Here is a 19279-nt window from a genome sequence, read left to right as displayed (position 1 = left end):
TCATTTACACACCTATTAATGCTGAGACCATGGTTATCACTGTTGTAGAGAGGAATCCAGTGTGTTGGGCTTAGGGCTGCAATCTGCAACAATACATTTAAATTTTCAATCAAACCATGGAAGTGAATATAGACTTTAATTGCTAAAATAATAATGTATACACACCCACACCAAAGACTTTTTTTCCATTTTTAAGTGGATGGCCAAGTCAAAGCACATATTCATATCATGAACAAGCAAAACATAATCAATCATCCCTCCCATATCAGCACCTCAGGGATGATGGACTGTGCTATTCTTTACCATACTGCTTAGGTAAAAAGCAATGCAATAAGGCATAGTTCTCCCAAAGTAGGGCCCAACAGCTGGAGCCAATTTATCCCCAACCAATGTACAGTGGCCTCCTACTTTGAGCCATTTTATCCCTTGACCCACTCAAAATCTCCATTTATGCCCTCCTATATTGTTTACTTTCCTTTCCCTGTTTTACAGAATTCCTACAGCTATCCAAAGATCCTTTCAATCAATCCCAACATTTGCTACCTCTCTCGTTCCCTCCCTACCTCCTCATTCCACATATTGTCTTTGAGCATTTTAGCACATCCTCCTTAAAACATACCCGTTCTTCCTTTAATCCTACTTTCCACACTTCTCTCAACTTTTCCTGTTATTTTTACTTTTCATTTAATTTGCTCACCTTAAGCACTTCTCTACCCCCCTTCCTTTTCATCCCCTCCACTCTCAATTTCCCTTCTCCTAGAAAATGATTTGACAATTGTGTACTCTCTGTTGTGAATGCAATTACACCCACAGCTCAGTGCAGTGGTACCACTCTCCACAACTAATTCAATGACGGGACTGCTCGGACAGACAGTCTAGGGAACGACAACAACTAATTCAATGATCTGAGTTTGAGTTCTGCCTATCATATCCCTGTACTGTTGGGCAAGGCATTGGGTGCATATGTGTGTACAGTCATAGCATTACCCATAGATCAGAACATACACAATCTCTGAGCTCTCATCTGGAAGGCTAACAGTTGTCAATCATGAGTGAAACACTGCAGGTTTCCAGTCATTGAATCTCAACGCAACGACAATAATAATAACATTATCAATACTACTACTATTACTGCTAATAATAACAATAATTACTATTATACTCACCATTTTCTCAATAAAGTGATGGGGATCAAGAAGAAGGGAGGAGGAGTGTGGAAGCCCCTGCTGCTTTTGTGGTCGAGTAAACACCTGCGGTAAGCTGCAGGCCAACAGCCATACCAGGGCAGGGTGGAGAGTCACACAGGAAGACTTGCTATGCTCCTCCAGTACAGGAGTATCAGTGTCATTCTGTAATAATTCCAAATTATGAGTCAAATTAGTACCTTAGTTTCCATAATCAATAACTAGATGATCACATACATACATATACCAAAGGCTTTTTCCCCCTACATGGGGGGTAGCCAAATTCACATAAATACATATGAATCTGCATAGCTCCTACTAATTCTGACAATTAGTTCAGTACTTAGATGACTTTATTACGATAACACTGAAATTCCTCTGACTTTAACCTTTGCATATAAAATTAAACATGGAGTATTAATACAGTGAACTAATAAAGTAATTTTTTTAATCATACATACATACACCTGACTTTTTCTCCCTTACAGCCAAAAAACAAGGCACAAAAACCACTCCTACCCATTTCATCCCTAAAAACTCCATTCCCCTCCACCCTCCTCCCTCCCTCTTATCTTGGCACCTTCTGGATGACAGGTCATCCTTGCATCCTGCCCATTGCCCTGGGTCAGAAGCAGTGTCACAAAATACAGCATATCCACAGCAAGGCCGCTTTATTAAATTGGTGACCCCCCTTCTCCATCCCCTCATGCAGAAAAGGAGAAGATGGGGAGAAATCCCTTCAGGCTGCATCAATCTATTTCTCACACATACTCCCTTATCCCCCATCCCCCACCCTCAATTCTCCATTCACCCTTCTCTTCTACACCCTTCTTTGCTTCCTCATCCCACCACTCACTACCCTTCCTTCTATTTCCTCCTGCCCTCCTTGTTCCACACACCATCTTTGCACACCTTATGACTCCCTCCTTGAACCATCCCCATTCCTCCTCCACTCCTATTTCTACTCTATCTTTCACTCACTCCCACTCCTCTCTCAGCTTCTTCTTATACTCATTCTCCTTTTCTTTCTCATTTAAGCAGTTCACTCTAAGTACCTTCCTACCTTCTGCCCTTTTCCTCTTTCTCCACCTATTCTCCACTCTCAATTTACCTTCCACCAGAAAATGATCTGATATTCCCCCACTCTCTCCCCTTTGAACATGTACATCCTTAACTCTTCCTACCATACTCCTGGTCACCACTATATAGTCCATTAATGCTCTATCTGCCACCCTTCCATCCACCACCCTTCCATCCACCACCCTCTCCCATGTGTACTTATGCTTGACTTTCTTCCTAAACACTGTATTTGCTATCATCAACTCTCTTTCAAGACACATCTCCACCATCAATTCTCCACTACGATTTTTACCTGGAACTCCATACTTCCCAATCACTCTGTCTATTGGTTCGTTTCCTACCCTAGCATTAAAGGTCTTCCAATACAACTACATTGACATTTCTCCCTAAACCCTCTATGCACTTATTTATATCTACCCAAAAAGCCTCCCTTTCCTCTATGCTTTTCTCACTACCAGGCCCATACGCATTTACAAAAACCTACATTTCCCTTCCCAGCTTCACCTTCACCCACATCAACCTTGATGAAACCTCCTTCCACTCCACTACACGCTTACTTATCACTTCAAAGTACATCAGCTTATTATATCTTACCTCCTCTTCTTTAGTGTTGGTCGGAATGGTGCGGTGACCAACTGTGAGTATGTGAGTGACGTAGCGGTGCATCCACATAACAAGACGTGGGCAGTGCTGGGACACCCATGAATGCAGGTACTTTTGACTTATAGCATCCTTTCCATGCAGCTGTGAAATAAAATAATTGGTTTCACCTTCCACTTTAAGACAAATGATCACTAACAAAACTTCAAAATATAACACACACACACACTCAAAAGGCCCTTTCCCCCTTATAAGGGAGGTGGTCAACCAAGGCATGCATCCATCCTTCACTCATTCCACACCCAACAGCCATTTGTTGTCCTTTTTTATCTTAGCTCCTTGTCGATGCAAGGGCCACCCTTATCCTTCCCTACACACATATATACCCTGTCCCCTACCACACTGCTTGGGTCAAAAGCAATGTAACATATTCCACAGTAGAACCAGACATATGGAGCTGAATTAACACTCTACTGCTTCATTATATGGTGACTCCCCCTCCTTATCCAGTATGAATATGTTTAAGATAGCCTATAGCTAAAACACTACTATTAAACAAATGCCTAGTAGATGAATAAAACTGCCTGGCAGCAGGCTGAATAAAGGGGAATGTCCCACCCAGTCTGGAAGATTCTTTGCCTGTCACTGTGTAAGCAAGAACAAACTTGATAAAGCTGATCATTACATCTCACCACTTTTGGTCCAGCAATGCAAGCTCAATACCTCCATTGATAAAAGAACCTATCTTAATAGAGAGCAAAAGGCTAGAAATATTCATACAGCACAAAACAACCATAGATGACCTAATTCAACAAATAAAAATTGTGTCTAACAGCTGCTCTGACGACTGCCGAAAGAATGTCATCGGGTAGGCAACTGGTGTTCTGGACTAGTTGAGCCATCTGATATGCAGCAAATACTAGGTCATATGTCTCAGCTTGAGTGATTGTTGTAACATCCTCTGAAAAAACCTGGAAAAATACAAACCATACAGATCAGTTGATGTTTTGTTTTGCACCTTTATGAGCCCTAATTTTAACATTCACAACATTCTTTTTTTTTATGAAGGATAAAACCATAGTAATTCTTAAATGTCTTTCCATACTACATGCAATTGAAATTTTTGCATATATTTCCTGGCATCGGCTAGATTATTTATCAAACTGGAAAAATGCCCCTCTTTGTCCAATGTTTACAGGTTAAAAATCTTGATTCTCCCTTACAATGACAATAATCTTTATATTTTTCTATGGCTACCATTTAGCATTTTTTTTGTTTCAAAGGAGGACAGCTCCAGTAGTTTGAACATTAAATAGAAATTCTGAAAATATGAGGCTATCTGAAGATGAATATACAGTTTATTGAGATAGAAAGGGTATAGTGATAAAAATACAACAGGCTGGAGATGACATGGTAGCATACTTTATGTTTTGCCTGGTAGGTAATTTTTGCACTGGATATTCACTGGGCTGCACAGTAGCCCAATGGATACTGTGTCAAACTTATGAGCAGGTGGTTGTGAGTTCAATTCCTATAACCCACAGCAGGCTTTGTTGCACTGGTTCTGACAGACCTGGCATGGCAGAGAAGCAACCCAACATTGATCTAAAAAACCCAGGGGCTTGCTGCAACCAACAAAGCTAGCCCTACTAACTAGAGCTCTGAGGTATGACCAAGGTGAAACCTCCACTGTTTACACATCTTAACCTGTACATGACAATCTGTCTCACTGTTAGTCTGTAGTTATCTATATATATATCTATATATATAATTCATAATACAACTGCATGGTGTTATGAATAGCTTGGAATTTGAGGGAAAGACAATGACTTTGTAAACTTTTCAATGCTTCTCATGTGACATTACCACCAAAGGGTGGTTGACCACAGGTGTCCTTGACACAGGTGGCAGGTTGTTATCTTTCCTAAGCCATTCATAATACCATGCAGTTGTATTATGAACACAACACAAACATTATCCCAAAGGCTGATGTTTCACATGCAAAACAGTGCTATTAAATCTCACATCACAAAAACACACAACACTATCATATCACAAGACCAACTAAACAAAAACACAGTCATAATTTCAAAGACCAATGATAAAAGAAAATTGAAATGTCTGGAGGCAGTGTGATAAGAAACCATATGCCAAATATTAACATACAGCAAAATATGTGCGGACATTTGGTACTTTTCGGGGCACCCCACGTCATGCCACAAAGATGATGAGCCCTGTAATACTTATGAACCACCATCTCTCCCAATATTCCATTTTTTGTATTTATAATGTATGTAGCTTTAAAAATAAAATTACCAGAAGATGCCTAAGGTATAGGTGAAATATCATAATGTTCTAGTTTTCATATCCAACCACAATGGACTCGATCGAAAATATTATTTATCATTTACCTAGTTCTAAGAAGAGAATAATTAGACGAATTGAAAGTCTTAAGAAAAATATCACGAACACTGAGTATGCTGTGATATTTAATAGAATATATATATATATATATATATATATATACATATATATATATATATATATATATATATATATATATATATATATATATATATATATTTCAACAACCACAATGCACTTTAATTCTAAGCCATCAACATTGGGAGACCCGATGGAGGCTGACATGCAGAAACTGAAATGCGGTACTGCCAAGGACTCGAACCCAGCTAGCGCATGACAAATGCTGTAGTGACTTATCGATTAAGCCATTAAGACATGGCTTAATTGGCAAGTCACTACAGCACTTGTCATGCACTAGCCGGGTTTGACTCCTTGGCAGCAACACATTTCAATTTCTGCATGTTGGCTTCCATCGGGGCTCCCGATGTTGATGGGTTAGAATTACAGTGCATTGTGTTTGTTTAAATGTATCTCTAATCACTGGGACCCATTCAGTGTTGTACAAATATATATATACATATATATAAATATATATATATATATATATATATATATCTATATATATATATATATATATATATATATATATATATATATATATATATATATAGATAGATCGAGAGAAACTGAAAGGTTCATAGCTCTCAAAAGTTTCTTAGGCAATATCTAAAGAGTCTTTAGCTCCTCAATTGAAAAAAATAATCTGATATCCAGAATATAATCTGCTCAGGGCATCACTGCACTAAAACTGACCAACAGTGACCCACTCCAATTAATAAAATTTATATTACAAAAATAAATAAATAATGTCACCACACTGATACAATAATACATCAATATAATTTTTTTCTAATAATTTTTGGAGCCTATTTCCTTTTAATCATTACTTCCTATCTAATCAACATAGAATAGAAGAATTTTTTATTTATATATATATATATATATATATATATATATACACACACGAAATCTAAACCTCCTTATGCTTGCCTTGATGTAAAATTCTAGTTGTGCTGAATCAGAGAGGAGTGAGAAAAGATGATTAGATGAAGCAAGGAAGGCTGATGGAGACAGGAGATCGTTGAACACGCGGTCACTCTGACCTGCCTGCCCTGGTGGTTCTTCCTTTCTTGAACTGGCCATAATGTAGTGAAATAACCGGTTTCCCAAAGTCTTGTTTTCATTGCACACATATTTCTGTAAAAAAAATATATATAATAATAATAATAATAAATATAACACAGATATAGATTTGTATGATAATGATGATTTGATTTTGTTATGAACTCCCTTGTCTGAGGCTAGGATGGTGCCTTACAAAAAGGATTTGGTTTTGGCAGCTGGGGACCATTACTCAAGAGTGGGTGCTATTCTTAACCTATGCACCATGACCAGGATTTACACCTACATGTTGGACCTCCCTCAACAGCTACAATGTGCATGCTACTGCCTAATCATAGCATGCATGCATGTGTGCATGTATGTGTGTGTATTTAACTAGTTGTATTACACGGGAAGGGAGCTATGCTTGTGGTGACCCATCTTTGTATCTTTCAGCATCAAGTTTTTTCTTAAAATCTTGCATAGTATTTGCACACACTGTTTCTTTCTAAGTTATTCCAGATATCCCGCACTCTGTGTGGGAAGCTATTCTTTTTCCGATCTCTTCTATAATTATCCTTTTTGAGTTTCTTTTCATGACCTCTTGTTTTACCATTGTTATTTTTTTTGTAAATCATTCCTATCAAGGATTTCCATTCCTTTCATGATTCTAAATATAGTCAGTAGATCACCTCTTTCTCTTCTCTGCTCCAATGTTGGTAGTTCCAATTTCGATAATCTTTGTTCATATGTTAATTTGGAAAGAGCTGGTGCAAACTTTGTCTTTGCTCTCTGTATTCTTTCTAGTTTCCTTATATTCTTTTTAGTACTAGGTGTCCATAGTGTCGCTGCATATTCCAGTTTTGGTCTAATCAATGTAACTAATATTTTTAAATAATTTCTTCATCCAAGTAATCAAATGCCACTTTCATTGACCTTAATAGGTTGAAGGTTTTTCCGACTATTTGTTTATATGTTTATCCGGTGTCATGTCTTTGCTGATTATTACTCCAAGGTCCCTTTCCGAGTGCACCTTTTTTATTTCTTCTTCACCAATTTCATAATTTTTTAACATTCTGTTTTTACTTTTTTCAAACTACATTATGCTACACTTCTTGATATTGAAATTCACTTCCCACTTTGGAATCCATTTCCAGATTTTGTCCAGGTCTGATTGTAACGAATCACAGTTCTCTTCTGTTCTTACTTTCTTCAATATTTTTGCGTCATCTGCGAAGAAATTCATATAACATTGAACTCCTTCATCCATGTCATTTATGTATATGGCAAACATAATTGGAGCCAGCACCGACCCTTGTGGAACACCACTTATCATTTCTTCCCATTTCGAGTATTTGTCTCTAATTACTACCCTCATTTTTCTCTCAGTCAGGAAGTATTCCATTCTAATAATTTACCTGTAATGCCACCTATTGATTCTAATTTTCTTATTAATTTCTTGTGTGGTACTTTGTCAAATGCCTTTTGTAGGTGTAGGTGTGTGTGTGTGTGTGTGTATTTACCTAGTTGTAGGTGTGTGTGCGTGTATGTATTTACCTAGTTGTATTATACGGGAAGGGAGCTATGCTCGTGGTGACCCATCTTTGTATCTTTCAGCATCAAGTTTATTCTTAAAATCGTGAACAGTATTTGCACACACTGTTTTTTCATCTAAGTTATTCCATATATCCAGCATTCTGTGTGGGAAGCTATTCTTTTTCCTATCTCTTCTATAGTTGTCCTTTTTGAGTTTTTTTTCATGACCTCTTGTTTTTCCATTTTACAATTGGAAGTATACGAATGCAGGAAAGTATTTGTACAACACTGAATGGGTCCCAGTAATTAGAGATACATTTTAACAACCACAATGCACTTTAATTCTAAGCCATCAAAGGTCAGCATGCAGAAATTGAAGTGTGGTACTGCCCAGGACTCAAACCCGGCATCCTCATGACAAGTGCAACAGTGACTTACCAACTAGGCTATCAAGAGAGATATGAGTTCAGTGCAATTTTTCTTATATATTTGTATGCTCGAGTTACATACACATTCAGTGTTGTACAAATACTTTCCCGCATTCGTATACTTCCAATTGTACTATCATAGTGGAGATGGGTTGAACACAAAGTTTCATATATGTGTATGTAACTCGAGCATACAAATATATAAGAAAAACTGCGCTGAACTTATATCTCTCTTGATAGCCTAGTTGGTAAGTCACTGTCGCACTTGTCATGAGGATGCTGGGTTCAAGTCCTGGGCAGTACCACATTTCAATTTCTGCATGCTGGGCTTTGATGGCTTAGAATTAAAGTGCATTGTGGTTGTTAATATATATATATATATATATATATAGATATAAATATATATATATATATATAAATATATATATATTATATATATATATAAATATATGTATATATATAATATAAATATATGTATATATATATAATATATAATGTAAATATAATATATATATATATATATAAATATATATATATATATATAAATATATATATATATATAAATATATATATAGCGCTTCCCTCCTCAGTCTATCATCACATGACAATGTATTCCTCCTCTGCACTTACTAACTAGTTCTTTGTATTATACGAATGTACATACACATACCAAGGGCTTTTCCCCCCTTACAAGGGAGGTAGCCAAAGTCAAAAAACATAAATCCACTTTCACCCATTTCATCCCCACATTCACCACCCCTCCCTCCCTCTTTTCTTGGCTCTTCTGGATGATGGGTCATCCCTGCATCTTGCACGCTGCCCTGGGTCAGAAGCAATGCAGCAAGACACAGCACAGCCACAGCAAGGCCGCCTCATTTAATCAACATTCCCCCTCCATCCCCTCGTGCAGAAAAAGAGAAGGGGAGAAACCCCTTTAGGCTGTATCAAAAAATCATTCACACATACTCCCTAACCCCCCATCCCCCACCCACTCCCTTCCATGCATCACAGCATCATCCATACACAACAGTTCTTCACTCACCCTTATATTTTGTCTTTTTCCTTCCTCAACACACACACCCTCTTTCACTCTATCCATCCATCTCATCTTTGGTCAACTCCACGTCTTCACTCCATCCATCTCTGCCTTCCACACTTCTTTTACTAGTCTTTCTTCACTCATTCTTGCCATGCGTCCAAACCATCCCAATACTCTTTCATCAACCCTATCTCCCAACTACTTTTCTACTTCCACTCTCCTTCTTGTTTCTCACTATTCAACCTTGTAACCCTTACCATGCTTCTCAGACATTTCATCTCAAACATATTTAAACTCTCTCTCTTCCTTTCATATGTTCCATTTTTCTGCACCATACAGTGCTGTCAGCACAAACACTCCCTCATGTAATCTCCTCTTAGCATCCATCCTCAAATGTCTATTTCTCATTACATTTTTTAATCCCCCAAGTCTACATTCTACCTCCACCTCCACTCCTTTTCCTGCCACATTCGTCCCCAAGTATCTAAAGCTATCTACTTCCTCCAGTCTCTCTCCCTTAACCCCTTCCATATGATGATACATATGTAGGCATCATGAGGCACAAGGGGGTATATGGGGATGTCTGTGTCGGCATCTTGATTATATTTTGTAATTGTAGCTGAATGACCCCTATACTTTGTGAACAGGCTTCATGAAATTTTCCGTAGTTATTAATATTCTGAGTGAAAGAGATCAAATAATATTTTATAATGCGAGTATTGTGATGCATCATCGAATCATCATACACCAGGCAGTTGATGCTACCCACATGAATTAAGACTCATATTGAAGAGGTTAATTTCTACTTCCAATTTACTGCCATGCTCTTTGCATTATTTAAAAAAAAAAAAAAAAAAAAAAAAAAAAAAAAAAAGTAAAAGCATCAGCAAAGGGGAATGTACATTCCTCATTCATATAGAATATCTATGTGTGAAAGTTAGCATCAATGTTAGGGTAAATAAGAAAGATATCAAATCTTGTGTAGATTTTCTTGGAAAAGGAGGTAAGGTGAAATGTTCTAAGCTTCACTGGCCTACAACCATAAGTCTGGCCAGTATTCTACATTCCCAATAACTCTGGTGTAAAGATCACAAGATTCTGTGTGATACAGTGCTCTATAACTGTATATTTTTGTTAATACAAAATTTATATCAGGTTCAGTTAAATTACAGCTCACCACAACTCATCCCAGCCCACTAGCTATAAGCCTTGCACCTTTAGTGCTTGGCCTTCCACTTGTGATACCTGCATACTAAACACAGGGTAATATTTCTAAACTTACATGAAAACATAAGTATACATTAACTTTAAGAAGAACCATACAGTAACTCACAAGGAAAACATTCTTTGAAATTCCATCCAAGTTGTCTTCTGCAAGTGACTTGATGACTAGAATCTGAAAAGGAAAAATTGGTCCAACTTAGAGTAATTTAGACCAAGATGTCAACAAGTCACAGAGCACATGACTGAAGCTAAGTGTTAAAACAAACTTGGAAATAAGGCAAGAGTTGAAAGAGATAATAAACAATTAATAATATTGAAAGTGAAACAATAAAAAGGAAGATCTGGGTGTGTTGGTTATAGATAATTTGTCACCAGCAAATACATCAATAATAGTGTGGGCAAGACATACAGACTGTTGATAAACATAAAGTGTTTTCTTTTACATCATGGACAGATGACACAAAAACTCATAGAGAACTCAATCCACCCTCAAAGTATAACATGCAGTGGTAGTGTGTAATTTGTAAACTAAGTTTATTGTCCTGAGTGTTGGAACCAAGCTGTGGAGTGTAGACTGTGAGAATTTCCTTCTCTTGTCCAAAGCCTGTGTTTGTGACTGATTTTAGTGAGTTTATTTTCTTGTTGATTTTTATTACCAGCTCTTTGACATGTGGGTTCAAGGTTATATAAGTATCAAAGTGAGGCTTAGAATTTCAGGGTTCTTTTTCAATGAAAGGTTTTGGCTGTTGGGTGTTTTTTTATTTATGGTTGTCTGGAATAAGCAATATTACTAATGATTTCTGGGGTGAAGCCTCCATTCTATTATTTCTGAACAACTATTCTAGTTTGTCTAGGTAAGCTTGGGTGTTCTTAACTGTTATTTTGTAGTTGCTATGTTGGGTTATAGTTGTCAGGTCATCTGCATAGATGAGTACTTTGGATCTGGTAACATAAGACTGCTTGTGAAGAGGTTGAATAAAGCTGGTTAAAGTACTGCTCCCAGGAGGACTCCACTGTATGGTTTTTTGTCCCAACAATTTTGTTATTTTGGATTGCTTTGCACTGTTGACCTGATAAGAGGTTAGTCACTGTTGTGAATACTGTACCTCTTTATGAATTTTTTGTGACAGTATATGTCTGGTAACTTCATCAAATAACTACAGCTACCATAACTGTCCTTTCTAGTGGAGCTTTCTTATGAAACCCTCCAACAGTGAGTGATATTTGTGAGCAGTATGCTGGTGGAATGACCCTTTGAACCCACACTGGTTTGGGGAAGTTTGGTTACATTTCTTTCTGATACTAATATTTCTGTAAGCTTGGATATGGTGGATAGTGGTAAGACTGGTCTATAGGATACAGGATCTTAGCTGGTTTGTTTGGCTTCAATATGGGTATTATATGGGCTCTTTTCCAGATTGTTGTAATTTCTTTGTACAGCCAGAAGTTGTTAAGACGCCAGTTAAGGCCAAGGGATTTTAGATGGATGTTTGAGATTTTATCTACATCTTCAGAATGAAGATGTTTGAGATTTTATCTACATCTTCAGAATGAAGATGTTTGAGATTTTATCTACATCTTCAGAATGAAAGTTTTTCAATTTCCACATTACCCCTTCCATGTCTTTGTGTCTAGTTTGATTCTTCATATTTCTTTTGTTATTTTCCTATTTTCAGGAGTAGTAGGTTTGAAACTGGTTTAGTGATGACATTACACTGCTGTTTTGATGATATCTTTCATTGGGTTACTCCAACTGTTTTATGGGTGGGTGGGTAGGTTTTTTTATTTATGTATATTATAGTTCTCCACATTCTTTCTTATGTTTCTTGTCTACTGTACTTCTTTCCCACGTTTTCCCTTCTTCCTGTTCAAGTTTTTTATGACGTCTTTGTTTAATTGTTGTATATATTTGTTCTCTTCCTGTTTCATTAGATCTTGTTTGCTTTAATAAACAAACAGCAGGCCAATGAAGACACAAAATGTGAGATCAACTCCCCAACCTGAACATATTAAGCTCTAGCAACCAACCCAAAAGACAATCTCCTCAACATAACCAACAGGCAACTCCCTACACCATAATGTGCTCACCCTCCCTCCAAATACAAACAATTTAGGAAACCATACATGGTCTACTCTTAGACCACTTACTAATAAAGGTTAGCATAGAACTAGAAGGAAAAATATAACCTACATAAGTTAAAAGAATAATAATAAGAAATTCTTGTTGTGCAAGTTTTTGTTTGCTTTTTAGTTTCTTCCTCATTTTTTAGGGTGGCTATCTCTAGTGTCAGAATACAGATGGGACTGTGTTTTTTTCCTGTATCCACTTGGAATGGAGAATGGTTGTATATGGATGAGGTTGTGATGTATGTGGTGGAATGGGTGGGGGATGGGGGGTGAGGTAGTATGTGTGAGAAAAATTTGACGTAGCCTGAAGGGATTTCTCCTCGTCTTCTCCTTTTCTGCATGGGGGGATGGAGGGAGAGGTCGCCGATTTTATGAGGCGGCCTTGCTGTGGATGTGCTGTGTCTTGCGACACTGCTTCTGACCCAGGGCAGTGGACAAGATGCAGGGATGACCCATCATCCAGGAAGTGCCAAGAAAAGAGGGAGGGTAGAGGGTGGAGGGAAGTGGAGTGTATTAGGGATGGAATAGGTGGGAATGGTCTTTATGCCTTTGTTTTTTTTTTTTGGCTACCTCACTTGTAAGGGGGAAAAAGCCTTTGGTATATGTATGTATCCACTTGGAATTTATATCTTGCAGGCTTTCTGAATGGTCATAACTATTCTTTCTTCTTTCCACTGTTCTATTAATAGACAGAAACTGACACTGCAACACAGGAGCTCCCCGTCATACTTATAAACTGGAAAGGTCAATATGACCAAGTCACTCCAAAATTAATCTCTGCATTGGTAGCCAATAATAACAAGAATCCTATACAAGATATGCTTTCACACTTTCAAAATAATATGATCAGGGAAACCCACCCACTTGCAGAATTTGAAAAAATAAAATTCATTTAAACCCTTAATAAACAATAAAAAGAAAACTGCACTGGTTAATCATCAAATATTTGATCCATCCATATTCCATTAATTTTCTGAAGAATGTTTGACAACTGTCAGTGCCTCATGACTATTCAATGTTTCCAGCTAAATTAAAGGACACTACAGAATTTGAGCAATTAGAAAAAACAATCCTATTTGTGATGCTATGATCTACATACATACATATACCAAAGGTTTTTTTCCCCTTACAAGGGAGGTAGCCATAAAACAAAGGCATAAAATCCACTCCCAGCCATTTCATCCCCACATACTCCACTCCCATCCACCTTCCTCCCTCCCTCTTATATTGGCACCTCCTGGATGACAGGTCATCCCTGCATCTCGCCCACTGCTCTGGGTCAGAAGCAGTGTCGCAAGACACAGCACATCCACACCAAGGCTGCTTCATTAAATTGGCAACCACCCTCTCCATCTCCTCATTCAGAAATGGAGAAGATGGGGAGAAATCCCTTCAGGCCACATCAACTTATTTTTCACAAATACTCCCTCAACCCCTATCTCCTACCCACTCCCTTTCATGCATCACAGAATCATCCATACACAACCATTCTCCATTCACCCCTATCTTCTATCTTCTTCCATCCTTCCTCAACAAACATTCCCCTCTTTCCCAACGCTATGATCTAAAACTGGAAATTGTTCACATTGAATACAAAATGTAAGACAAGTATAACTGACCATGACATAAGAAAATAACAAGGCGTATCTGAGAAGGTCTAGATCTTTCAAAAGGCAGCAACTAAACCCCAGCAGTAAGATAAGTAACATAAATATGGCAGACATGATGATCAAGAATAAAAATCTTATTTTCCCAAAAATAGACTTCTGGTTTTGGAAACAATATTAATATAATGGAAGGAGAAACTGTTATAGCTAATGAAATCAAGTATAGAGACACTGAAAGAAATGAAGAAGAGATGCAACAGGTAAAGTGTTCTTTGTGGAGAATTTTGGAACAAGAGAAGAATACTTATACTGGAACAGCTGAATAGAAAATAGAAAATCAATATATATATATATCAGAAAAGAAACTGAGCACTTAAAATATGATCATGAAAAATCAAAAGAAGATAAGGTGCAGTATAAATCAGAAAAAAATCTGGTATACCAAAGTCAAATAGGTGGAACATGGTTCATGAAGATGAACAATTCAAACTAACAATCACAGAAAAAAACTAAGTATCAAGGAATGGAGAAAAAATGGAGACAAATACTGTTGATAAAAAAAGGAAAAACACATTGACTTGACATTTTTAAGACCTAGCAAATAATCTAGAATTTTGAATGGAGAATATAACCTGTAAAATAAGAACAGATATTATACTGATAATTAGAAATATATGAACTAAGCCTGCAAGAGCAAGAATACACTGAGCCTTGATGATGGGTGGAAAAATTAACACGAAGAAACAAGAATTATAATAATCATAATGTGAGTAGCTAATTTAATGTTACTTTTGTAACTTTATGAACTCAAAGTTTTCCTCTTCCTTCCCCACTTTAGCTCCATAATTCTGTGTGATGGTTTTCTTACTCACATAGCTCAACTATACGCTAAAATGTTAGGAGCAAGTATACAATTACACACTAAAATGTTAACAACAACAAACTACAGTTGTAAAATATTTATGAAAATCAGGACCTACCTTAGTCAACTGGATCAAAGACTCTGGTGACGCATCATCCTGAGAACATGTCTTCGTCAATAGTTTCTTACTGGGGCTCTGACTCAGGGTTCTCTTGATTTGCGTCCCATTCTGCTGTTCACTGGTTGTATTACCCATGGCCTTATTCACTTTCTCATTGGATTTCACACTTGCAAGGTGGTTTAATAAGTCTCGAAGACAAGCAACACTTACAACATTCTTTGGAACTTTGGCATTTTCTCGAAGAGATATAAAAGGACTTGAATGTCTTCTTAATACCTGCATGGTGCTGTATTCTTTAAAGGACTCCTGAACCGAATTATTGTCAACACAGACCTTGATTGTTTTTAATCTTATGATTTCGTCAGCTGTCTGTTGTTTGTGTAGATTTTGAGAGCCTGTAGGAGAAATTAATGTCAAATCTCTAGAAGTTACATCAGATATAAGTTTATGTTTTTATCACAAATATGATATCCGTTTATCTATAAAGTAATATCTTTAGGATATTGTATGTAAAAGTTTAGAGATTCAGCAAAATCATATGATTTTACGAAATAAAAGATGAAAAATCATAAGAAAATCTTAAATTTGTATCTTTGTGTCAGATGCTGCCATCGATGCCTTAGAAATATAAGCATTATAATCGCAGTTTTTTACGCACTGGGTAACGCTTTTATTTTTCCTTATTGTAGCTACTTTTACGCTATTTCATTCATCTCTAACACCATTTATATTTATTAGTATGTGGATTAGTCCCGTCAGCAACTTTCCTTCTCAGCAAATTACGACCTTGCATATATGCACACATCTTGAATTATTTTGATATGACTACAACCTGCAATTTATTCCTTTCCTGTTAGGTACAAAACTCGTCATGCAACTCAACCGTCATTAATTAAAGAACTGACTTTTTCATTGACTAGAAGTAGTCTACAAATCTCAACTGCCCCCTCTTGAACATTTTCCTTGTCTGTGATAATGCAAAACGGGCCAACCAGTGAGGCACCGAGGCTCGTATCAAACAACCCCGAACGTACTGGATGACTTTATTTGTTTTTCTAACAGACTATCATGTTCATTCCCGTAACACCTTGGTAGTGAACAGATCAATTATTTCATAATGATCTGGAGTTCGGAACATACACAGGGAGAAGAGGGGTTAGATGCCGTTTCACTCACACGTCGTCACCAAACCACACTGTTTTTCTGAACAAGCTCATTAGTAGTCACCCTTCCCATTTCACACCGCAATCGGCGGAATTAGTCGACTTGTCCCCAGACATAGTTATGTGGACCTCCCCTTCGTCTCGTCCATGGAGGGTTGTCTCTTGTGGAAATAACCCTGTGAGTGGCATCAACATCAGAAAAGCATGGCACATGTCCATAAAGATGAAGTTGACGCTCACGTGTTACGGTGATGACAGACCTAGCCTGAGTATCACGGAATCATACGGGGATGTACACAGCTATTCTAGGGGAGAGAGCAAAGAAAAAAAATGGCGCCATGCCCCTAAGAAATCACGTTGGCGTCCTTTTGGACGCGTAATGTTCCCGAGCATTCGCAATCTCAATATGTGCACTTATGATATACCAAAGGGCGTTCGCAACCTCAATATATACATTGACACATACATCAAAGGGCCCTCTCCCTATAATAAGGACAGTGTCCAAGTCAAAGCATGACCCACAATGCACCCACCTCACGCTCACCCAAAAACCCCATTCGTTGTCCCTCCCATCTTAATTCCTCATGGGTGAAGGGACACCTCTGTTTCCTGCTACACTGCTTGGTTCAGGATGAATGCGACAAGACATAGTACTTCCACTCGATAATTGAAGCTGGTTTACCCCATATCGTTTCATTAAATGACGACCTCTTTCACTCAAAAAAATATCTAGAGCAGACAAGAAGAAAGACCTTCGGAATGTATCATTTCTTTACCCAATTGCAAACACTCTCTATTTACGCCTATCGTTTTTACCCTCTTCCTTCCTTTCTCGACAGACATTTCTCTTCCATCCAATGTATCTTTCAACCCATCCATCCACCTCATAGTTGGTCTTCCCCTCAAGTTCCCTCCACTTCTGTTTTCCATTTTTTCCTAGTCTTCACTCATTCTTTCCATATGCCCAAACCATCTCAGCATTCTTTCATCAACTTTATCTGCCAGTTCTCCTTCCACCCTGATTCCCCCTCCCCACCTCTACATTTCTCATTCTATTCATCCTTGTAACATCCACCATACTTCTTCAACAGTTCATCTCAACATAACTACAAAGTAATGTCGTAACACATTCGTAAAATTCAACAAGAACCCACTGTGTTGGATAAGAAGAAATGAAATAGATTATATCCATATATTTCGATCACGGACTGTGATCCTCTTCAGTGGAATACGCTGAAGAGGATCACAGTCCGTGATCGAAATATATGGATATCATCTATTTCATTTCTTCTTATCCAACACACTGGGTTCTTGTCATCTCAACATGTTTAGGTTCTTACTTTCTGCCTCGTTCAAATTACAAGTCTCTGTTCCATTCAGTGCCAAATACTCATACATTCTTCTCTTTGTGTTCATTCCCAGACTTCGATTTCTCACGACATTTTTCATTCCTCCGAAACATTTACCCGCTTACATTATTTCACCCCCTCCCAGACTTCTCTATTCTCTGCAACATGTGGCCCAAATGTTTTAATGTTATCCAGTTCCTCCAGCCTGTCGCCCTGAATATGAATTGTTGCGTGAATAAACACATTTACAGCATGGGACGACAATCATCACACGTGAGCTACAAGTGTTATCCCGTACTGCAACGCGCGGAGTAAATCCGCAGTGAAAGCATGAGCCCGCCAGGATGTGGACCCACGCCACGATAGTGAGCATAGTCGTTGTATTGGCGGCGCTAACTCCGCACTTTCCAGCACGGGGCAATATATCTACCCCCATGCGCAGTCTTTGTTTGTCCTTTGATGCAAGTGTATTCAGTTGCTTAATAATTTGTATGCAGCTTGTACTCAGTTTGCTAACGTTTGAGGACGAAACCTTTAGTGATTACACGTTTCGTCCTCAAATGCTGTTTACTCTGTCAAAATTGTCTGCAGTTCCTATCTTCAGACGTTCGTGAACCTTATGCGTCCATGTGGCCCCCATATTTAATCAGATGGAAGGAGTTACAAAGGATTACAAAGGTGGAGCATGCCGACAGGAGACCTTTTGGTCCATATCTAGGTCGGATGCAAAAAAAAAAAAAATCATAATAATAAAACAATATATAAAAAAAACTATAATAATGTAAATAACAAATAAAATACATAAAGGATTACATAGGCGGAGTAATAGAGGGACGCCATCATACCTTCTGGGTGGCGGGGATATGACGACCTGCCCATGAATCTGCCATTACGCAAAAGTCTCTGTTTTAATACGTAGTCATTCCAGTAATACCTCATGATTCTCCGAAGGGACTTGGTACCAAAGTCGTCGAAATGCCTCTTCAAATCAACATTTAATGTTTAAGTTTCACAGCCATGCAGCAAGACAGGGACTCCATAGCACCATGGCCAATGCCATTTTTTTAACGACTTCCTGATATGACCTACCGCTGTTATGCACTTCACTGCTAAAGTATGTAAAAGTTCCCAAGACCTCAGTATCCATAACATATACATGGACAGACTGAACTGTCTCGTCCATTAAGTCCTTAAACGCCTGGATTTTTGGTCTTGGTCCAGGAAACCTGGATTCCAAGCAGTCTCGCTTCCTAGCGCAGTGATTCAAAGGTTGCAACCAAGACCTCAAACGACCCCGCAAGAAGTACAGCTTCATCGGCAAATACAAGGACAATTATCTTACACACACACGCACGCACGCACACACACACACATACACACACACACACACGCACGCACGCACACACACACACACACACACACACACACACACAC

General features: G+C 38.0%; 1 protein-coding gene across 1 annotated transcript in view; it reads right to left on the bottom strand.

Moving 5' to 3' along the window:
• LOC143029577 (uncharacterized) overlaps positions 1-15771 on the bottom strand; it is a 30219-nt gene extending 14448 nt beyond the window's left edge. Inside the window, exons 1-7 of the mRNA XM_076192262.1 lie at positions 15331-15771; positions 10726-10788; positions 6279-6485; positions 3698-3835; positions 2859-3008; positions 1167-1349; positions 13-83 (exon numbers count right to left, since the gene is read on the bottom strand). Coding sequence (XP_076048377.1) covers positions 13-83; positions 1167-1349; positions 2859-3008; positions 3698-3835; positions 6279-6485; positions 10726-10788; positions 15331-15615 — 1097 coding nt within the window. The 5' untranslated portion in view covers positions 15616-15771. The remainder of the gene's footprint in view (positions 1-12; positions 84-1166; positions 1350-2858; positions 3009-3697; positions 3836-6278; positions 6486-10725; positions 10789-15330) is intronic.
• Between the last annotated feature and the right edge of the window lie 3508 nt (positions 15772-19279).

Source organism: Oratosquilla oratoria, chromosome 11, assembly GCF_046742065.1.
Source record: "Oratosquilla oratoria isolate Oo_2021 chromosome 11, ASM4674206v1, whole genome shotgun sequence".
NCBI lineage: Eukaryota > Metazoa > Arthropoda > Malacostraca > Stomatopoda > Squillidae > Oratosquilla > Oratosquilla oratoria.
Note: the sequence above shows the minus strand (reverse complement) of the source record. Positions and strands in the feature narration are given on the sequence as shown.